Genomic DNA, 23806 nt, shown 5'->3' with positions numbered 1-23806 from the left:
ACATTATACATACATCAAAGATATTACAAAATTAATAAAACCACAAGTATGTAAAAGAACAAATAAAATATATATTTGTATGCGTTGTCTTAACTTCTTCCATACACAAGAAAGATTAGATAAACATTCAAATTATTGTGGTGAACATAAATCAACGGTAATCAACATGCCTAAAAAAGACTCAAAGATCACATTCAAAGATGAAAAGAAAACAATAAAACATCCATTTGTTATATATGCTGATTTTGAAAGTATTTTAGAAAAAATTGATACTGCTTCTCCAGATCCAAAAGAATCATACACAAATAAATATCAAAAACATACTCCTTGTGGTTTTTGTTATTATATCAAATCACCCGTTGGTGATAAATATAACAAGTTAGAGATGTATAGAGGCTCAAATACCCCAGAGGAGTTTGTGAAACGACTAGAAAAAGACTGTGTTCGATTAACCAAGATAATGAGAGAAACCAATAAACCAATGTCCTTAACAAGTAAAGAAAAAAGGGAATTTATAAAAAACAATGTCTGTCATATTTGTGAGGAGAAAATTGGTAAAGGTCGAAAGGTTAGAGACCATTGTCATCTCACTGGTAAATATAGAGGTCCGGCTCATCAAAGTTGTAATATTAATTATCAACTCCCCTCTTTCATTCCTGTCTTTCTTCATAACAACGCTCATTATGATACACATCTATTTATCAAGGAACTCTCAAAGACTTCTGGAAGTATCTCAGCAATTCCAAACACGGATCAGAAATACATTTCATTCACAAAAACAATTCACACATCTCCTATTACTCATATCAGATTTCTTGATACATTTAAATTCATGGCAAGTCCATTGGCTAACTTGGTTCAAAATCTAAAAGAGTTTCCATGTCTTTCAGAGTATTTTTTAGATAAAGATTTTCTAACACAAAAGGGAATTTACCCCTATGACTATATGGACTCATTTGAGAGATTCAATGAAACACAACTTCCTTTAAAAGAAAATTTCTATAACAAATTAAATAATAGTCATATATCTGATAAAAATTATGTACACGCACAAAATGTTTGGAAAAAATATAACATTAAGAATCTTGGTGAGTATCACGATTTGTACCTCAAAACTGATGTGCTTTTGTTGGCTGATGTGTTTGAGGCTTTCAGAACAATCTGTCATTCTGGATATGGATTGGATCCTGCTCACTATTACACTGCTCCTGGATTGGCTTGGAGCGCGATGTTAAAAATGACAAAACAAGATTTGGATTTGATAACCGATGTTGATATGCTTTTGATGATTGAAAAGGCAAAGAGAGGAGGAATTTCACAAGTCTGTTCAAAGAGATATGCTAAAGCAAATAAAAAGTACATTCCAAATTATGATCCATCGGTATAGAGCTCCTACTTGATGTATTATGATGCGAACAACCTGTATGGCTGGGCAATGTCTCAAGCTCTTCCTTATGGAAAACTTAGATGGGTAAAGGAAAAAGATTACAAAAAGGTTTTACAAGATGTATGTATCTCTACACAAAAAGAATTGGATGATTCAAAGGTTGGTTATTATTTTGAGGTCGATTTGAAATATCCAGAGGAACTTCATAACCTACACAAAGATCTCCCATTTGCTTGTGAAAAGGAAAGTCCAAAGAAGGAGTGGTTAAGTGATTATCAACAATCATTTAATATAGGTGAATCAACAGAAAAATTACTTACTACATTATATAACAAGAAAAATTATGTTCTACACCAAAGAAATTTGCGACAATATTTATCAAAAGGTCTAAGAGTAGAGAAGATCCATAGGGTTCTAAAGTTCAATCAAAGTCATTGGTTGAAGGGGTACATTGATTTTAATACACAAAGAAGAACAGAGTCAAAAACAGATTTTGAGAAAGACTTTTATAAATTGATGAATAATGCAGTCTTTGGTAAGACCATGGAGAATGTGAGGAAAAGACAAAATATCAGACTATCAACATCTTGGGAACAAGCATCAAAATTAATTAATAGACCGAGTTTTACTAGAGCTGAGGTCTTTACTGAGAACTTTTGTGCGATCCATTTGATTAAAGAGAGTATTGAAATGAACAAACCTATTTATATTGGAACATCAATTCTTGATTTATCAAAGTCATTAATGTATGATTACTTTTATAATAACTTGAGGAAGAAATATCAAAATGATGTTAATCTACTTTATATGGATACAGATAGTTTTATTTTGCAAATTAATACTGATGATGTTTATTCAGACATGAAAAAGGACATTAATATCTATGACACTAGTAATTACAGTCCAGAGAGTGAGTTGTTCTCTTCTAAAAATAAAAAGGTGATTGGAAAGTTTAAGGATGAATTAGGAGGAAATGTCACGAGTGAATTTGTGGGATTGAGGTCTAAGGCTTATGCTTATAAATACATTGTGAATAACGTTGAAAAAACTGATAAGAAGTTAAAAGGCATAAAGAAAAATGTCATTAAAGAAACAATAAACTTTAAGGATTATTATAACTGTTTAACAACAAAGAAAGAAGAGTTTAGAAAGATTAATGGAATAAGAAGTTATAAACATAAATTATATTCAGAAGAGGTGAATAAGAAAGCATTGGGGGCTTTTGATGATAAGAGGTTTATTTTAGAAAATGGAATTGATAGTCTCCCTTATGGTTATATAAGTATATAAGTGATAAGTTAAAAAGGGGGGTTAGGGATTTTAACGGGCTACCGCCGCCTTTTTACTATTATATAAATGATAGAACCAAGTACCAACCAGACTAAAGAGTGGAGGTGTAATCAACCTTGGTATATAAATGGTAAACATAATGAATGTGAAAAATATCAAATAGGTATAATTGAAAAGACAACTGGTAAAAAAATTTACAAAACAAATAAGAGAATTAATTTAAATACCGGTGAATTGGGTAAAAAAGATGGCAATATTTTTGAGTGGACGGAAAACTTTGATGGTTGCCAGGAAAATATATACTTTAATTTAAAAATGGTATGTGGCACTGGAGGCGCTCAAACAAGAACATTGAGGGAGGTTTACCATTTTATCTTAGCTCAGTTAAAATATCTTGAGAAAGAACCAAACTCAAACATATTTTTTGTTAATGTATTAGACGGTGAGGAGAGTTGTAGGAGAATTAAATTATTTCCCACACATAAACAAATATTTGTAGGGTCGTTGTTTGAGTGGGCCAAAGATGATTCACCAGATGATATTAAGAGTAAAAGGTTAAAAGGTCCATAAGGTCAGAAGGATCACAGGTTCACACAGAAGGACCATTGTTTAAGTGGTCTAATGAATAAGGATAACATGTCAAAAGGTTAGAAGGTTCGTAAAGAACAGGGTGAGAGAAATAGAGGTGTTTAGGGGCAATGAGGGAGGGGAAAAATTAACATGTAAGTCAATGGGAAAATGAGAGTGTCCCAGAAGCAACATATATACACTACTAACGTGTGGCCCTGAATGGGTTTCTCTCATCTCCTCTTCCTGTTCAGGCTGGAGTTCCCCAAGGTAGTGTTCTGGGCCCTGTGCTTTTTCTGGTCTTCATCAATGATCTCTCTGACTCTCTTGAAAATCCTCTGTATCTCTTTGCTGATGACTACTCTCTGTCGCTCCATTCCTCATCCCTCAGATCGGCAGTCTGCAGCCTCCTCACTCTCTGCAGACCTGGACAAAATCACAGACTGGGCAAACAAATGGAACATGTCTTTCAATCCTGATAAATCTCACACTCTTACGATGTCTCTCCGAAAAGACCGACTGGACAACCCTCCCATCCACTTTCTGAATAATCCTCTCCAAGAAGTTCTGTCACTCAAGCTTTTGGGTCTCACTATTCGCCATGATCTTTCCTGGGAAAACAACATTTCAAATCTGGCCTCCAAAGCCAGTCGCCGACTGGGCATCCTCCGTCGTGCGAAGTCCTTCCTTGGCACACCTGAGCTCCTCACCACATACAAGGCTTTCATCCGCAGCTCTATGGAATACTGCTCTCCCCTCTGGTCTGGTGATCCTGCCTCACACCTAGCTCGTCTTCACGCTGTTGAAACCAAAGCGTTCAGAATCATTGGAATCTCCCGCGATGAAGCTAACTCCAAGGGCCTTTCACTCACTCACTGCAGGCAGGTTGGTGGTCTTTCCATCTTCTACCGACTCCTCTCTGGCCTTGCCCCCCCAGCTCTCTCTGGGCTCTGTCCCCCAAATATTCCTACAGGTCGCACAAGATCTGCCTGCAACCCTCTTATGGTTAAACTGCCAAAATCAAGACTTTCTGCTCACCTTCACTCCTTCATTCCTCTTTTCTCCCGCCTCTGGAACAAACTCCCTCACTCTCTTCAATCCCACTCCACCCTCCAGGTCTTTAAAACAGCTGTTCACCACCATCTCTTATCCACCCCCATCCAAAACCTTGATCTTTTCTACCCCTGCTAATTTCGGTCCCCTTGTGTTTTATACCTCTCCCCCTCTCCCCCCCCCCCCCTTCCCACGCCTCCTCCCCCCAAGCCCTCTCCCTCCCACACTTCTCCCTGCTCTCAAATGTTGTGGTTGTGTGCTTCCCCTTCTCTCCCCATCTTGTCTTCCGCTCCCTCTTTTTGTATATTTTGTTTGTCTGGTTGATTTGTTTGTGAAATAAATGTTAGCTCTTTCACGAGCCTCGATTCAGTATACAAAAAACAAAAAAAAAACTCCCAGAGATGCGTCCGCTTCTCATGAAAACCCAGTGCACAGCCAGAGAAATGGCCGTCCTCAGCCTTTTTGTTTCCCGGTCTTGAACGCCATCCGATGACGTCTGCGCATACTCCAATAAAAGAGTCCATCTCATCACTTCATGGTACTGACCAATCATCACCCCGCGGGGCAGGGTCTCACGCCCCCCCTGTGCCCTTGTGATGACTCGGCTAGCGGCGTCAGTGGCATTGTTCAAATGTCTGAATCTGGTCAGTTTATTTAATGTTTATAATTATGGGCCGTTCACTTGGCTGGTAGTGTGTGTAGTGTAGTGTCATAAGGAACAAGGAAAAACAATCACAGAGGTAGTGAGCCACCCTCCGTATGGTCACACTTACTCCGAACATCCGGCCCTACTTAGTTACAGGAAGTGGCTACACGACATCCGGAGCATTGTAATCTACACAATCCTACCTGGACTAAGGTATTTCATTGCCTACCCCCCTACAAACGTAACAGTATTTTGCCAAGTACAGTCACTTGAAAAAGTAAGGACACCCCATGTAAAGTTTTGACTTTTTCAACATATTTCAACATACAGCTATTTGATCTTCATTTCAACAATATTGATAGATAAATGTGATATAATATAACAAATATCATGAAACATTTACATTTTGTAGTCCATTGTATAATTTAAATAAACATAAATGCAAATTTCGCATGTGGAAAAAGTAAGTACACCCCTACATTTATCACTACTTCAAATACCTAAAATTAGAATCAGGTGCACCAGCTCAGGTGCAAATGATTAGAACATCGTTAGAGAGGATCTTGGAGGAACCTGTCCAATTTAAACCTGCCATTTAGTTTGGTTTGCTCTTTGTTGTTGAAGTGTGCAGCGTCACCATGCCTTGATCAAAAGAGCTCTCTGAGGCCTTCAGAAAGAAGGTTATAGATGCCTACGAGTCTGGAAAGGGATTTAAAAAGATCTCCAAACAATTTGAAATCAATCATTTGACTGTCCGGAAGATCACCGACAAGTGAAGAAGATTCCAAACAACTGCGAACATGTTCAGGCCAGGCCGCCCCAGCAAGTTCAGCCCGAGAGCAGACCGCAAGATGCTGAAAGAAGTCTCTAAGAACCCCAGAATGTCATCATGTTGTCAAATGTTTGACTGTTGATGTCAAAGTGCACGAGTCTACCATTAGAAAGAGGCTGCACAAATTTGATCTACATGGGAGGTGTGCCAGGAGGAAACCTTTGCTGTCCAGAAAGAACATCAGGGCAAGACTAAAGTTTGCCAATGAACACCTAGGCAAAGACCAGCACTTCTGGAACAATGTGCTCTGGACAGATGAGTCAAAGGTAGAGCTATTTGGCCACAGTACCAGAAGACATGTTTGGCGAAAACCAAAGACAGCATTTGACCACAAGAACCTGATACCAACTGCAAAGCATGGTGGTGGAAATATTATGGTTTGGGACAGCTTTGCTGCATCAGGGCTTGGGCAGTTCACCATCATATAATCCACTATGAATTCTTCATTGTACCAGAGGGTGCTTGAGGATAATGTGAGGCCATCTGTCGGAAAGTTGAAGCTCAACCGAAGGTGGACCTTGCAACATGACAATGACCCTAAACATACCAGAAAATCCACCAAGGATTGGCTGAAAAGAAAGAAATGGAGGGTTCTGGAATGGCCAAGTCAAAGCCCGGATCTAAATCCCATCGAGATGTAGTGGGGGGATTTGAAACGAGCTGTGCATGCAGGAAACCCCTCAAACATCGCACAGCTGAAAGAATGCTGAATGGAGGAGTGGGCAAAAATTTCTCCCAGTCGATGTCAGAGACTGGTAGACAGTTATAAGAAACGCCTACTTGAGGTTGTTTCTGCCAAAAGGGGGCAATACCACCTATTAGAGCCAAGGGTGTACTTACTTTTTCCACATGCGAAATTTGCATTTATGTTTATTTAAATTATACAATGGACTACAAAATGTAAATGTTTCATGATATTTGTTATATTATATCACCTTTATCTATCAATATTGTTGAAATGAAGATCAAATAGCTGTATGTTGAAATATGTTGAAAAAGTCAAAACTTTACACGGGGTGTACTTACCTTTTCACGTGACTGTATGTTGGTCTGTAGCAAAACCATTTTGTATGTTTGTCAAACGATTTTTATCCACAGTTTTGAAACAATCGTTCTGAATTTTTTTGTGTATGTAGGTGACCGACCAAGGACAGCAACGTATATTTTTGGTAAAGATCCGGATCGGGATACCGGAGTTTTTTTATTTCCACGTGATTCCTCACCATTGAGTGATAGGACCAAAAACGATATATAGCATGATATTTCAAAACGTTGTGGAGAGATTATGACAAAACTTTGTGGATGAGTTGGGTAGGTGACACAAACGAGCCGATTCGATTTTGGTTCAGGTCCGAATCCAGATCTGGCCTATCAGCGGGATACAAAACATAAACTGTTTAGCCTGGCAGAGGTACGCGCTCTACCGAATGCCGTTCTAGTTAGGTATGTTTTGAGGACTAGTCGTATACTGCAGAGATTATTTGCCTCTTGCCTCATACATTTTTTTTCAAGATAGATTTCTCTGCATGTTACGTTTAGTTTTTGAGCTCCTGCATTGTTATTCTCAAGTCTTCATTCTGTTCCGTTTCATGCTAACAATTGCATTTAGTGCATTTCTCAAATCTAGAGTCCAAATCCTTTTCTCTGGGAGCTTTTCTCAAATTTTAGTTACAGTATGTTAATTTTTCATCATTTGGCACAAATAAGTTTCAGATCTGGAGGGTTCATATTGGAAACAACTGGAAATTGAAAAAAAAACATAGAAAAGAAATGACAACTTTTGGCTGCTCTCATAAAACTCTTTATGGTATCTGCCATCTAACAGTCACAGAAAAGCCTCTGCAGGAGGAATTTAAATACTAAACAGGTAAATGGAATTTTGGTCAAAATGTGTGTTGTAATATCATACAATTGCCCTTCTTTTTTTACATATTTCTTGTAATATTTATAAATGTGTTTGGTCATGTGTTGAGGAAGGATGAAAGTGACTGGTTGAGAAGAGTGATGGAAATGAATGAAGAAGGAAGTAGAGGACGGGGAAGACCGAGAAAGTCTTGGCTAAAGATGGTGGAAGAAGACATGCGGGCAAGGGGGTTAACAAGGGGAGATGCAGAAAATAGGGCAAAATGGAGAAGATTGTCATGGGGACCGCAAGGCTAACCCCCGCTCTAGCAGGGAAAATGGCCTTAAAATGCATGTTGTTGTTTGTTGTTTGTAATATTTATAAAGAAAAAGAAGAATTGAATGTGTCAAGTTCAGCCATGTGTGCATGTGTGTACACGTGTGTTTGTCTGTAACCTTTACTTGTGTTCGTGTATGCCGTCTCCATCCCATTGCACACACTGTAGGCCATTGCGAGTGTGTGATGCCGTGCCTCTGTAATCATGACCGTCGCCATCATAGCAAGCTTCGACTGAAGAGGGGAGACATCATAATGCTCAGAGGCAATCGTGATAACAAACTCGCTTTCATGTTGTTAGACAACGATCGAGTGCTGGGACATGATTGATAGAAAAACAGAGCTGAGCATGGCATGTATTGCTCCACATCAATTTTACAAGCGATATTTAATAAAATTAATTACAGGTTACATAATTAACCAATGTTTGCATTCCAGCAACTCTTTTAACATCTTTAATAACAATCTGCCCACTTTGATATTTATAACCATTTTCATAAGTTTGCTTCATAAGTTTCATATAAAACATTAAAATTGTTTCTCTGATTTTTTAAATCTCGAAACAGGTAAGACAAATAGTTAGAAAACATGGTATGGTATAAGGTCCACCCAGAGAATAAAAACCACCTTTAGAGGCCATTTTTCCCCGCAAAGCGGGGGTTGGCCTTTTTCGGGAACCATGGTTGTTGTTGTTTTTTGGTCCCCTTTTTGAAGCAATGTTTTACGGCTGGATGCCCTTCCTGACGCCAACCCTTTTTGCCGCCTTTAACGACCACCCAGAGAATATGGGTTTAAATCCTTTTAAAGAAAGCAGTTCATCTAAGAATTATCATCTTAACCTTCCAGAAACAGATATTACTCAGTCTCTATTGCATTGTCTGTAAAAAAAAAAGAAAAAAAAAGAAAGAATACAGTTGGATCAATATATAATCACCTTCAAAAATATTCTTCTTCTTCATTAGCTTGCAGTACAAGCCTGCAGGTTAGCATCATTGGCTGAGGGTGCGGCTGCGCCATTGATGCAGTGCCCTCCGCTAATTAGGGCAGGAATTTTTAGTTATGGTCAGGGTGGCGGCGATAGCACGCCTACTCTTCCGAAGAACACAGTGGAATCCTTAACGTCCACCGATGAATGCTTGCATAAGGGAAGCACAGTTTAACGTCCATCCGAGGGACAACACACATTGGCAAATCACTCCGCCTTGGAAATACCGAGATGACAGTTTATAGCTGGGTCGGGATTCAAACCCAGGCTAGACAACTTAAAGGCAAGTGTGCATATGTCTATGCCTTCCTGACAGCCCTTCAAAGGTATTAATTCATTGATATTCCTGGGGGTCTTCAGGACAACTTGGAATGACCAGAAAAATGGTACCTATGAAAAAGCTGTACTGCTCCAAAATCCTATTAATAAAGTGTTATGGAGGGGGGAGTCAAACATAGACAGGCCTGACTTAATTTAACATGCAGACATCATTTAGCCTTCATTCATAACAATATAATTTGTATAAAATAAATGTTTGTATTATGATTGGTGTAAATCAAGACAATACAGCAACTCAAGTTCAGTCAGGTCATTATCCTCAGTTAAAACAAGCCCGTGCCTCTACAGCGGCGTGTGGTGAGGCGAGCGTAACGAGCCAAGCCACGCTATGTTGTACGTTTGTCTGTCTGTCTGTTTGTCCGCACAGAATCAATACGATTTTCTCTGCAACCGCTGGTCCGATTTACACGAAATTTTCACCATAGGTGCACCTGTACCTGTAGAATTTTTGAATCATAATTATGACGTTATATTTCACGTGGTATGGCGGCCATTTTGGAAAAACCGAAAAATGTTGCACCTCTATAGCTCTGAAAGTGCTGCATATAAAAAAATTGAGACATGGCTCATTGTAAAGAACTCTCCATGTGGAATAAAATATGTTAATGATGATGTCATCGGTGCCTCCATTAGTACGTCATAATTCGACAAGTACAAAACTTCATCCGATCAAGATGAAATTTATTGAGCATCATCTAGGGATACATTTGTGGAGAAAAAAAAGATGATGACGTCATCGGCCACAAGGTTTGCCGCCATATTTGTTTTAACGCAAAAGCCTTCAAAACTACTGAAAACACGTCCTGGCGAGGGTCTGCAATCTTTGATTGCTCTTTCTGGTTTATTTATATACAGTAGCCTATCCATGAAAGCTCATTTAGGTTGTGGTTGACTCACCTTTTTGCTCTTCCACACAAGAGGGTATGTTGCACATTGCAACACGGATGTTGGCATGGCTTGTGAAGCACCATGGATGTGCAGAGTCATCTGGGTTACGGCAGTAGTTCTCATCCAAGGCCCTGCAGATTGCATATTCCATGCAGTCAGTGTTTTGTCATGTAACTACACACAGACACAGTCATACTGTATAAAGACACTCACATACAGCCAGCTGCCATATCACTACACCACTTACAGCAATGGACGTAACGTCATCATTTATCGCCAGATGGTCTCGCTTTTGAGGTTCTTCCTCTCTAGCTCCAAACACAATCTCATTCTGCTTTCTACCTGCACTTCATAAATCCCTTTATTTACCCGATCTCCCTTTTCTCAATATCTTCATTGAAGAAAACGATTCTTTCTTCTTCATTTAAAAGCTTTTTAAAGCATTAAAAAGCTTCACGTTCCTTATTTCTCCATCATGAGTACCCCGCATGATCTTCTTCATCACGCGCTATTCCTCATCTTCTTCTTCTTCACAAGGCATATTTTTCAAACCCGTCTCTCACCTAAGCACTTGGTCCGCAACCCTCTTCCGGTTTTTACACGATGATCTTTTTCCGTGACTTCAACAAAAATTCCTTCGACCCATCTCATGATCTTTATCTCATAATGTTAAATATGGGAACCTTGAGAAGTCCAGTTTGCAGAGGTTGTCTGCGCTCAACAATCAAATCTCCTTCACACTCTTTTACAGTGTCGAACACCTCGTGTCATTACCCTCCCTCAAATCCACAAGCATGCATCCTTCCAACGCCACCCATTATACATGTCTGCCTCTTCAGTATCCCTAGTCATGTCCCACTTTCTGTATCTCCCTCACCCCCCATCTCTAAGCTTCCACCTCACAAGATTCCCCCTCACCCCAGGCCCTCAAAGCTTCTCCCCCACCCCACCTCTCAAAGCGTCCCCACACTCCACCACCTCATTGCTTCTCCCTCGTCCTGCTCCCTATCAGCTTTCCCCTCATCCTGCCACCTCTTGGCTCTCCCCATCCCACCCCCTCTCAGCTTTCCTCCCATCCCACACTCCCCAACACGTCCCGCTATCCCTCACTCTGTGGACCTCAAACATCTGAGGCCTCTGCTCCATCCTAACAGAACTCTCGATTCAGGCCACTGCTGACAAACTGGACATAATCTGTTTAACAGAATCCTTCCTCCCAAAGGACATCCCTGATAGTTTCTCACTGGCTCTTATCTCCTGCAGTTTGATAGACCTGAAACCCACCCTGTGGTGAAAATGTAAGTTGAACCCAGGTGTGACGCTCACTTAAACCACTGGGCGGTGTCTATAAGACCTCGGGATGTCCGCGACTCGAGGCCACTCCTGCGACTTTGTACAATGACATGTAGAATTGAATGGTGCGTACCCACTTATATTCTGGGCTTGCTTGCATTGGCTGATGTATCCAATCTTTCTCATATGATGCCTTGATCCTGACATATATGTTGCATGGTGTATTTTGCAGGATGATGTTTCGATCTAATTGAAATTAAACCTATCTATGGGACGAGTTGTGGATCTGGTTGATTTTTCACAACACTTAATTTCAATTATGATCTTCGGAAAGGGCGGGACACGAGTCTTGCGATGGCCGGATGAACGCAGATCACAGACGAGCGTTCCCGACATTCTCTGCACTCCTGCGAGGCCCACCTCGGAGAAGGATGACCGGCGGAGGACCCGTCGAGCTAGCTCCAGCTACGGAGCTCCGACTACTCTCGCCGCCGGTCTGCCTCAAAAGGACCGGATGCGATGGGACCTCGCAAGCCTTTTTGCGGGACCGCGTCGACAAAACGCAAACTGCTCTCCTGAGGCCCGAACGCCGGAGCAGGCATGACAGACTCCGGCAAGGCGCCTGCTGAAGGAGGCCACTGGGAAATGTCCTGGGCCGCAACCCCGTCGGAACGACGGACCCGCTTGGCGCCGCAGGTACGAGTCAAGCCTCGGTTGCTCGAAACGCTAACGGCTCCGTCCGAGAGAATCATCCTAGATTTGCGTGCCTCGGCCCGAGATGAGATTCCCACGCGAGTGATCACGACTCCCATGTCGGCCATGCCTCCACACGGCCGGCACACTCCGACCACTCGCTACTCGGTGGCATCGCCTCCTCCGCGGGGGCCGGCACACTCCGACCACTCGCTGCTCGGTGGAACCACCTGCTCCGCGCGAATCGCGCACTGCTCGTCGGGATCACGCCGTGCCTCACACGGCCGGCTCACCCTGACCACTCGCTTCTCGGTGGAACCACCTCCTCCGCGCGAATCGCGCACTGCTCGTCGGAATCACGCCGTGCCTCACACGGCCGGCTCACCCTGACCACTCGCTTCTCGGTGGAACCACCTCCTCCGCGCGAATCGCGCACTGCTCGTCGGAATCACGCCGTGCCTCACACGGCCGGCTCACCCTGACCACTCGCTTCTCGGTGGAACCACCTCCGCCGCGCGAATCGCGCACTACTCGTCGGAATCACGCCGTGCCTCACACGGCCGCCTCACTCCGGCTGCTCGGGCCCTGCGCCCTTCGCGGGCACCACTCTGCGAGGCCGGCGATTCTGATCGTGGCCGTCGAAATCCCACCTACATGTGGCTACTCAACGAGGCCGGCGAACTCCGCTGCCCGGAATCGCCTCAATGGAGGCTCGCTTGGCACCATGCGAGGACTCGTCGCAGCACGGATGAGTTTCTAAGGACGTCGAGCGGGACCTTCATAGCCTTTCACGACACTCGGGCTTATGCTTATGATAGATGATCGTATACCATGTGTGTTCTATAAGATCATCGTATACCATGTGTATTCTATATGGCTACCTATGTCTAAAACTCCGGACAAAACACGGCCCGAAAGCTGAACAAACGAGACGCTACTTCTGATCCTTTGACCCGAAAGCTAAACAAACGAGACGCTACTTCAGGGCGTGATATGTATTCGATCCTTTGACCCGAAAGCTAACAAACGAGACGCTACTTCAGGGCGTGATATGTATTCGATCCTCTGACCCGAAAGCTAACAAACGAGACGCTACTTCAGGGCGTGATATGTATTCGATCCTTTGACCCGACAGCAAAACAAACGAGACGCTACTTCAGGTCGTGCAGTCTATCGCTGCCAAGCATGCTCGCCCTCTCGACTCGGCGTGCTCGCCCCTCGACTCGGCGGGCTCACCCTCTCGACTCGGCGAAGCCGCACTGGTTCAACGGGCCGAGCTCAACTTTCGGTTTCCCTCGTACGCGGTGCGCCCTAGATAATACTTTTCGCTCGTCGGCCGGGTTCGTATTCCGTATACCGATCTCGAGCCCGCTCGAATGCTGCTGCCCAATGGATGCGAGACTTTAGATTTCGGAGTGCTACTTTACTCCGTCTGGGGATACCGCTCAGCTGGAACTCGCCGTCAAACCCGCCCGCACGCGCCCGAACCAATTGATGACGTCATCGACTAAATCACGCGTTTGCTTTACAGCGTCATTAACGTAATTGCGTGCTTCACGCGATCTCATCGGGGATTCGTTTACATTTCCATGTACCTTGGTAAACTACGTACCAAATGTCCTTTACGTAAACGACGTACACTACGTAACGCGGCGCTACCTCAAGGTCGCGCGCCCGCGCCGTTTAGGGAGTACACGGTGACCTCGTGAAATGGTGACATTGAGCGTCGCGCCCGACTCCCTTGTCACCTGCGCAAGTAACGGGGGCACCGTACTGCCTGCTCGCCCTTGACTCTGGGCTTGTTGTTTATCGGACAGAGCTCTTGGCTCGTATCCACGCACATTTCGAGACTGCGAGACGCCTCGTCTGATTCCATTTTCCCTCTGCCCCAGACTGACTGTGGCTCAGACTGACCCAGACCTCGTGGGGGGGGGGGGGGGGGGGGTGGGATCCCTGGAGGTTATTGTTGCTCGCCCGGATGCCGTCCGGTATAACGCCTCCCACCTCGCCCCTTGTGGGGACCCAGGATGACGTCCATGGATGTCTTTGTGTCTTTGAGTGAGTCTTTGTGTCTTTGAGTGAGTCTTTGAGTCCATGGATGGTCGATCCGAGCCATTCAATGAAGGCGTTGAATGGATGGATTGGTCGGACATCCGTGGATGGTCAATCCATCCGGGACATCTAGCATGGATGGACAGTCCATCCGGGGCGATGGCTGTCTTTGGGTCTCTGAGTCTTTGCGTCCGTGGATGGTCGATCCATCCGCGGTCCCGCTGGATCCGTGCCATGCAATGAAGGCGTTGAATGGATGGATCGGTCGGACATCCGTGGATGGTTTGTCCAGCCGGGACTCTCTCTCGGTTTGTGAATGGGACAATTCAATTCGCTTTGAATGGGACAATCCTTCCATCCGGGGCATCCTCTTGGTAGCCGGTATAGCCGATCTTCTCCGATCCTCCGCGCGCTGTACAGCAGGACAGGATTGCCATATGCATCCCGGAGGTTCTGCGCGCTTCGCTGGAGAGGCGCGTTTCGGTCGTTTTTGTCGTCCATCCGGGACGTTCTCTCGGCAGCCGGTAAAGCCGGTCTTCTCCGATCCTCCGAGCGCTGTACTGCGGGACGGGATTGCCGTATGCATCGCGGAGGTTCTGCCCGCTCCGCTGGGGAGGCGCGATCCGGTCGTTTTGTGCGTCGTCGTAATCAGCCGTGCCGGTCGTTCGGGCAGCCTACGGAGGGCACTCGTGGCAAACGTTTTGCTTGAAACTATTTGCCGGAGCTTGTAATTCGTACGCGCTGCCGTCAGAGAGCGCTCGAGTCTCGTGATTTCAAAACAGGGGGACTCCGGGGTATCGCGTAACTCTCGTTATGGCTCTCGTCGGTTCTCTCCCTCGGCAATTCCATGACATGGATCTAATGTGGATCGACCATGTACCCTTGGGAGCCAAGGCAGGTACAGACTTACTGTAATGGACTTACTATAATGGCCTCCTGTCATGTAATCTTACTTACTGTTACAGCTTACTGTAAAGAGGCTTACTGATCGACACATCTGCCTGAAATGCGTTGCATTGCGACGAATGGACATTCGCTCTTCGACAAGGTACACCTTATGTAATGAGTTGCATATCGCAAAGGTACACCTTATCCAGCACATAGGCCTGTGAGACTAGACTATTGTGACTCACAGGCTCATCGTCTGCCAGTATCGGACATGTTTGCTAACCAGGCTATGAGTGCGCCTAGAGAACATCTGCCGTCCCTCCCTTCGCCTGATACACCCCTGCCTGAAGCGGTGAGGGCACTGAGGTGCCCCTCCGACACCTGCCTCCAGCGGCTACTCCGAAGCAGGGGACTCCGGATTTGTGGACGTCGTACCCGGTAGCTTCCGAACCTGTGCTGGCAGGGTAATTCGCCACACTGACCTCTATGGATGGACCGACTGACCTGTACTACTGATAATGGATTTGTTTCATATAGCGCTTTCCAGGAAGCCCTAAAGACGCTTTGACAGTGTGCGAAACATAACACAATGGCGCAAAGACAAGAATCAATAGGGATATTTCTTTGACACCCTAATAATGATATAATGACTTCCTCTACCCATTAATGCTGACGCGCGCTCGCTTCCTGCCTGGTGGCAGCATAGTTTTAACGGCGGGGAGAATGTGGTGAAAATGTAAGTTGAACCCAGGTGTGACGCTCACTTAAACCACTGGGCGGTGTCTATAAGACCTCGGGACGTCCGCGACTCGAGGCCACTCCTGCGACTTTGTACAATGACATGTAGAATTGAATGGTGCGTACCCACTTATATTCTGGGCTTGCTTGCATTGGCTGATGTATCCAATCTTTCTCATATGATGCCTTGAACCTGACATATATGTTGCATGGTGTATTTTGCAGGATGATGTTTCGATCTAATTGAAATTAAACCTATCTATGGGACGAGTTGTGGATCTGGTTGATTTTTCACAACACACCCTGGTGGTGGAGTTGCACTTTACATCAAGAACTCGATTTCTCACTGTCTGTGCACTGATCTTATACCTACCAACCTCCAGGAGTACCCTTGGCAGCAACGTCCCTTCCACTCCCACCTCTTGTTCATCTGTGTGTTGTACCATCCTCCAAACAGTGACGACTCAATCTACATCTCTCTCAGAAAACATGGACAGACTTTTAACCACTCATCCTAACTCTCTCTTCCTCATATGTGGTGATTTCAATTGTAACCATGCAACTTGGCTGGGTGTTGGTACCTCTCTCAGCAGCCATGGCACGTCAGCAAAGGAATTATATGACTCTATGGGAATGACTCAATCGGTGAACTTTCCAACCCGGATTTTTCAGAATGGCAAATCCTCTCTTCTGGAATTGGTGATAACCAACTTCCCCGCAAATTTCCCTTGCTCTTCCTCTGCTCCAATTGATTCAATTGATCATATGCTTGTGAAAGTCAATATCTCCCTGGCTATTCTCAGAGTGCTGCCTGAATACCGGCGAGTCTGGAATCTCACTCAACCAGATTGGCAGGGACTACAAGCAGCCATCTCTCTTCAGGACTGGTCTCCCATATCTAATGCTCCTTATGTTAACTCAGCCTGGGAATTCTTCCACAGAAACCTGCTCTCTCTCATATACAGATTCATCCTATCACGTCTTCAGTTATCCTACCCTTCTTCCTGCCCATGGTACACTGAATGCTGTGGTAAGGCAGTTGCTCTGAAACAACTTGCATTCCCTTCCTGGAAGGCTAATCCGATCAAAGGCAATTTCAGTGTTTTCCAAAAAGTCCACAAGTGTGTGTCCACTCTCAGTTGAACAAGAAAACAATATCTGTCCAACCCCAAGAAGGAACTTTCAAACTTGTCTCCCTCCTCTAAAACCTGGTGGTGCCTTGTTTAGTCTGTTTCTGTGGTATGCTCCCCTTCCATCCCTTCCCTCTCTTCAAATGGAAACACAGCCGACTCCGCTCATGAGAAGGCCAAATGCCTCAATTCTGTGTTTGCCTCCAAATTTTGTTCTAACCCCTCATTCTCGGTACCCATCCTTCTCTGACATACCCAACTGCTCCTGGACTCTGTAGCTTTTGCTCCTGAGAAGGTGAAGGTTCTTTCAACGATCGACTCTGACTCTGCAACTGGACTGAATGACATCAGCTCATGTGTCCTAAAAACATGTACTGGTCTTGCTCATTCTTATCTTGACCTTTTCACCCTGTCATTTGCCATAGGTCATCTTCCATCTGCTTGGAAATCCACCAACATCATTGCATGACATAAAAAGGTGTAAAAACTGATCCCCTCAACTACAGACCGATCAGCTTGCTTCCAATCATCAGCAAGGTCATGGAATCCATCATCGCAGTTGATATGAAATCCTTCCTTTTCTCCAACAACCTAATTTCAGTTGTGTGCTGGTTCAGTGAGGGTTGCGTTGCTTTTTGTTTGCCTGTGTCACACTTCCTTGGTGCTACAGAATCTTGATATGGCTAATAGTCCGGCAGCCCGGGGGGGTGAACCTTGCACTGGAGTACCTACAAATTTTTTTTTCAGATTATGCATCTATGGACCCTCCATATCAAGATTCCGAGTGATGCCAAACTGGCATCATTGAGCATTTTGAGAAAATGGCCCGTTTCCATGGCAACCATTACTAAAATCGAAAAATACAAAACTCAAATATCTCAGGATGTAGATGAGCGATTTTCCCTATTTTGGTGTCTAAACATATATTTGAGAGGATGGTCTATCGATTGGGGTCATGACCTTGATGTTTCAAGGTCAAGGTCATTCCGAAAATCCAAGGTCAAACTAAAAAATTGATTTATTTTCTAGTAAATTGCCGTGAAATAGCGATTATTGGCTCCGAAGATTAAAACAGACCTTCGGCGAATCCTGACAAATTCAAGGGTTGTTTCATTTAGCTGCGAAATCACATTTCACATTGTAAGCCATTTTATAAATGCCAACTTTCTCATTATTGCCTAGCCTATAGACCGTCTATGTTCCTATGGCGAGGCCTACTTTCATGTAACATTTCTATTTCATCTCATTATTTCCTAACGTTGGCCTTAGCCTAGGCCTAGAGACCTTCTACCTCGATAGGCCTAGAGTCGTGTTTCAGGAAGAAGAAGTCAAGAACACAAATTCGACAGAAGTCAGTCATTATGTTGACTGGTGTGTCAAACTGTGTGGGTTTGGTAAATTACGGCTTGTGATTTGTGACAACATTCAACGACAACCACTCCGATTTATTTCAGAGGCAACATCAGACGGGAGGGAAAACAAAAAGCCTAAGTTTTCTGGGACTTAGTCGATCGTGTGGGAGAGCGCCGCCCCCCACCCCCGCGATCGTAACACATATATTGTTAATGCCATAAATTATGATATTGGCATATGTCTAACGCTCTGTCTCTCTTTTCTTTTCAGATGTGAATCATGGAGGAATGTGTCTTTTCCAAGGTGAATTCTTGCGGAAATCCGAGGAAGCCATTGTCTGATGCGACACCCCGGAGAATTGCTTCTATCGTCAATGCTAGTAGGATCACGGATGATGGACTATATTGTCACCTGGAAGGAGAACTGGCTACAGATCCGAACTTCAGCGTGAAGTTCCATAGAGACTGTGTATCAACATATACATCAAAACATCACTTCGAGAGATTGCCTAAGAGGGCTGTTTCTGCACACTCATCCAGTCATGACGCAAAAAGGCTGAGGCGATCTGAACTTCTTCCGTTTGACTTTCTCCGCCATTGTATCTTTTGTGGTAAAGTTTGTGAACTTGAAAAGGACAATAAAAATCCCTCTCGCTGGAGACGTGTTGTGCTGTGTCGAACAGCAGAACGCGGTGCACAAAAAACGTTCAAAGACATTATCTTAGATACCTGTGATTCACGCGGAGATAGGTTAGCTGGTGAGGTCAGTTTGCGAGTAGAGGGAGCTGTTAGTGACTTGCATGCAGCCGTTGGACGTTACCATTTTGATTGCAGAACAACATTTATGGCTCCAAGGACCGCCCAATTTGTCGCTTCAAGTAGAAGTGAAGCCCAGGAATCCGACAGCAATGGCGGAGCATTATATAAGGTTGTAAAAGCCATAAATGAGGACAAAATGTAAATCAGAAATTCCATCGATACTTACGAACTATACAAACATTTTGGGGGGAAAGTTCTTTCCAGAAGGACGCTGATCTCTGACTTGTCAAACCACTTCGGCGACGAGCTTCTTGTTCTCAGAGCAGCAGGCTGTGCAAGTATTCTAGCGTTTTGTAGTAGAGCTCAAGAAGTCTTCAAAGTGGTAGCTAGTGAGGATGAGGGTGATATTGAATTTTCTATCGGTAGGCTTGCAAAGCATGTACAACAAGAACTGAAATCACTTCCCTTAAACAAGGATAGCTATCAGTGCAGGATGAATGCGGACATAGCCGAAGAATATGGAAGCGACACACTGCTTGACTTCTTCAGCACACTGCTTGACTTCTTCAGCACACTACTTGACTTCTTCAGCACACTGCTGCCAAGCGTAAAAGACAGAAAAAGACACAGTCTCTATGGAACTTCACGCTGAAGTTCGGATCTGTAGCCAGTTCTCCTTCCAGGTGACAATATAGTCCATCATCCCTGATCCTACTAGCATTGACGATAGAAGCAATTCTCCGGGGTGTCGCATCAGACAATGGCTTCCTCGGATTTCCGCAAGAATTCACCTTGGAAAAGACACATTCCTCCATGATTCACATCTGAAAAGAAAAGAGAGACAGAGCGTTAGACATATGCCAATATCATAATTTATGGCATTAACAATATATGTGTTACGATCGCGGGGGTGGGGGGCGGCGCTCTCCCACACGATCGACTAAGTCCCAGAAAACTTGGGCTTTTTGTTTTCCCTCCCGTCTGATGTTGCCTCTGAAATAAATCGGAGTGGTTGTCGTTGAATGTTGTCACAAATCACAAGCCGTAATTTACCAAACCCACACAGTTTGACACACCAGTCAACATAATGACTGACTTCTGTCGAATGTGTGTTCTTGACTTCTTCTTCCTGAAACACGACTCTAGGCCTATCGAGGTAGAAGGTCTCTAGGCCTAGGCCTAGGCTAAGGCCAACGTTAGAAAATAATGAGATGAAATAGAAATGTGACATGAAAGTAGGCCTCGCCATAGGAACATAGACGGTCTATAGGCTAGGCAATAATGAGGAAGTTGGCATTTAGTTGTTGACTAAATTGACTTCCGTTTTCCGGTCCGGTCGTGAGAGGACGCTGGCGTCGTTTGCTCGCCGCTTCTCTGACTGGACCATTGTCCGTGTCTTGCTTTCCTGGTGGTCGTGGCGGATTTATGGCCATTGAGTCTTCCTCTGCGCGGTCCCGGCTCTGCTCTGCTGCTCCGGGCTTCACCTGCTCGGCTCCATCGCTGTTTCCTCGGGCCCACTCCCGTTGGTTGTGTCGATTGTTTCGCCTCCTCACCCTTGGCCGCGTGCTCGCTTTGCCTTCGCTCCTGCTGGCATGGCTCTGCGGTACTCTGCCGCAAGGCTTCTCCTGCTTAAAACCCGCTCCACCCCATCATGCATCTCTGCAATCAGATCGAATGGACTCCTGCGTCGACCCAGGTACATTCACCGTGGCTCCGGTCGTAAGTTTGTTTATTTACAATCAGGTCACTCCATCCCCATCCTCTGGTCGGCTCAGCGCACTCCCACTCATCGTCCCAACACACCTGGTCACAACAACGCACAAAATCGCACCTCCTGTCTGCGAACCCTGGCCAAATCACCTGGATTCATACCCGCCGTACAAAACAACATCAAGCTCACCCTGTTCAATACCCGGTCCCTCAACAACAAATGCCTCATCCTGAACGACTACATCCTGGAAAATAAACTGGACTTTCTCTGTCTCAATGAGACCTGGCAACAACCACTGGACTACTACACGCTCAACCTCACCACACCCAATGGATATTCTTACATCAATAAACCACGCTCGGAGGGCCGAGGTGGTGGAATTGCCGTTATTCACCGACAAGACATCAAGACCAACCTCATCTCCATCTCATCTGCTCCATCATTTGAACACCTGGCTTTTAAACTCTCTGGTCACACACAGTCAGTCATGGCTGTTGTCTACCGCCCTCCCAAACCACACCCATCATTCCTGTCTGACTTCTCCTACTTTCTGACCCAGCTATGTTCCCTCTCCCCCTCAATCCTCCTCCTTGGTGATTTCAATATCCACATGGACTCCACTGACTCCACGCTAACCACTGACTTCACTGATTTACTCACCTGCTTTAACCTCACTCAACATGTCAACTTTCCTACCCATAACCGTGGTCACATTTTGGACCTTGTCTGCTCTACTGGACTAATTTTGCACCATCTCTCTGGCTCCGACCTCACTCTCTCTGACCACCTAGCCATCACTCTGACCATCAACATCCCCACCCCAGCACCAAGGCATTATCGCACTATCAACTTCCGTAAGCTAAACGCTTTTTCACCTGCCTCATTCTCATCGACCCTCTCTGAAAAAATGTCCACTTCTCCCTTCGTTGACCTCCACACCCCTTCTGACCTCACTGACTACTACAACCACACTCTCTCTTCCTGCCTTGACCAAATTGCGCCTATAAAAACCAAAACAGTTTCTTTCACCCATTCTGCTCCCTGGTTTACCCCTGAGCTCCGCCTAATGAAAACTCGTGCTCGCCAACTTGAAAGACTCCGCAATAAAACAGGTCTCACAGTTCACTCCCAGGCCTACAAGGACCACATACAACACTATAAAGATGCCCTCTCCCGCGCCCGCTCCGCCTACTACTCTCAAATTATCCACTCTGGCTCCGGAAACCCAAAAGCACTCTTCTCTACAATAAACAAACTCCTCAGCCCCCTGAACACCACCACCCAGTCATTCACAATAGACAACTGCATCTCCTTCCTTTCATTCTTCCAACGCAAAATTGAAAACATCTACAACAGCTTGACCACCGCCGCACCCGCTCCCCCTCAAACCACCTGCCCCCCCTTATCCTGCCATCCCCTGTCTCAATTCTCCCCAGTCTCCCCTACTGACCTCTCTGAACTCCTCATCGGAATGAAAACTGCCACCTGCACTCTTGACCCCATCCCCTCCAGCTTTGTCAAGGCCTCCCTTCCTGCTCTTTCTCCACTTATCATTGCAACAATAAACTCCTCCCTGTCTACAGGCATCGTCCCACCATCCCTCAAAATTGCTGCTGTTACCCCCATTCTGAAAAAACCTGGACTAAACCCTGACACCCTAAATAACTTCAGACCCATCTCCAACCTACCCTTTCTGTCAAAGGTTTTGGAACGCGCTGTAGCCACTCAACTCAAGCATCACCTCTCTGCCAATAACCTGTATGAAACATTCCAATCCGGATTCCGGTCCAACCACAGTACTGAAACTGCTCTCCTCAAAATCACCAACGACCTTCTCCTCTCCTCTGATGCTGGCAACCTCAACATTCTCATCCTCCTCGACCTCAGCGCTGCCTTTGACACCATCGATCACACCATCCTCCTCACCCGACTTGAAACCACCTTTAACATTACCGGCACTGCCCTCTCTTGGATTAAATCATACCTCTCTGACAGACGTCAGTTCATCTCCATCAATAACTGCAAATCCCCCACTGCTCCCCTCCCCCAAGGTGTCCCCCAAGGTTCAGTTCTTGGCCCCCTCCTCTTTATCCTTTACCTGTCCCCCCTCGGTCACTTAATCCGCCGTCATGGTCTCCAATTCCACTGCTTCGCCGATGACATCCAGCTTTTCATCTCCACCAAGTCCATCTCCACCGCCACCCACTCTATCCTGACAAACTGCATCACTGAAATAAAATCCTGGCTTCAAATCAACTTCCTCAAACTTAACTGTGATAAATCTGAAATAATCATCATTGGCCCAAAAACGCTCACCAAGTCCACCCATAACTTTGCCCTCAACATCGACGGTTTCCCAGTGTCCACCTCCCCTCACATCCGGAATCTTGGCATCATCTTTGACCAAACCCTCTCCTTCGACAAATACACTAAACAGATCACAAAGACAGCCTTCTTCCACCTGAAAAACATCGCCCGTCTCCGTCCATCCCTCTCCTCTGTGGCTGCAGAAACCCTCATCCACGCCTTCATCACTTCCCGTCTGGACTACTGCAATAGCCTCCTTTATGGTTCACCCTCAACAATCACCAATAAACTCCAATACATTCAGAACTCCGCTGCCCGTCTACTCACCCATTCCCGGACCCGTGACCACATCACCCCCGTCCTTTACAAGCTTCACTGGCTCCCCATCTCCCAGAGAATCCAGTACAAAATCCTCCTCTTGACCTACAAAGCCCTCCATAACCTGGCCCCATCCTACCTGGCTGACCTCCTCTCCAGACACACTCCCACCCGCAACCTCCGCTCTGCTGGTACCAACCTCCTGACCCCCCCCATCCGGACCAAATTTAGATCCTGGGGGGACAGGGCCTTCTCCATCGCTGCTCCCACCCTCTGGAACTCGCTACCTCACACCATCAGAGACTCCTCCTCACTCACCACATTCAAAACATCACTCAAGACCCACCTGTTCAACACTGCATTCAACATTTAACCCACAGCATCTAACCCCTGACTATC

General features: G+C 45.2%; 1 protein-coding gene across 1 annotated transcript in view; it reads right to left on the bottom strand.

The window, feature by feature from the left end:
• LOC137437055 (hepatocyte growth factor-like protein) overlaps positions 1-23806 on the bottom strand; it is a 173184-nt gene that overhangs the window by 81366 nt on the left and 68012 nt on the right. Inside the window, exons 9-10 of the mRNA XM_068131392.2 lie at positions 10176-10297; positions 8080-8188 (exon numbers count right to left, since the gene is read on the bottom strand). Of these exons, the coding sequence (XP_067987493.2) occupies positions 8080-8188; positions 10176-10297 (231 nt within the window). The remainder of the gene's footprint in view (positions 1-8079; positions 8189-10175; positions 10298-23806) is intronic.

Source organism: Myxine glutinosa, chromosome 11, assembly GCF_964187855.1.
Source record: "Myxine glutinosa chromosome 11, kmMyxGlut1.1, whole genome shotgun sequence".
In the NCBI taxonomy this organism is placed as follows: Eukaryota; Metazoa; Chordata; class Myxini; order Myxiniformes; family Myxinidae; genus Myxine; species Myxine glutinosa.
This window is presented reverse-complemented; position numbering and strand designations above follow the sequence as displayed.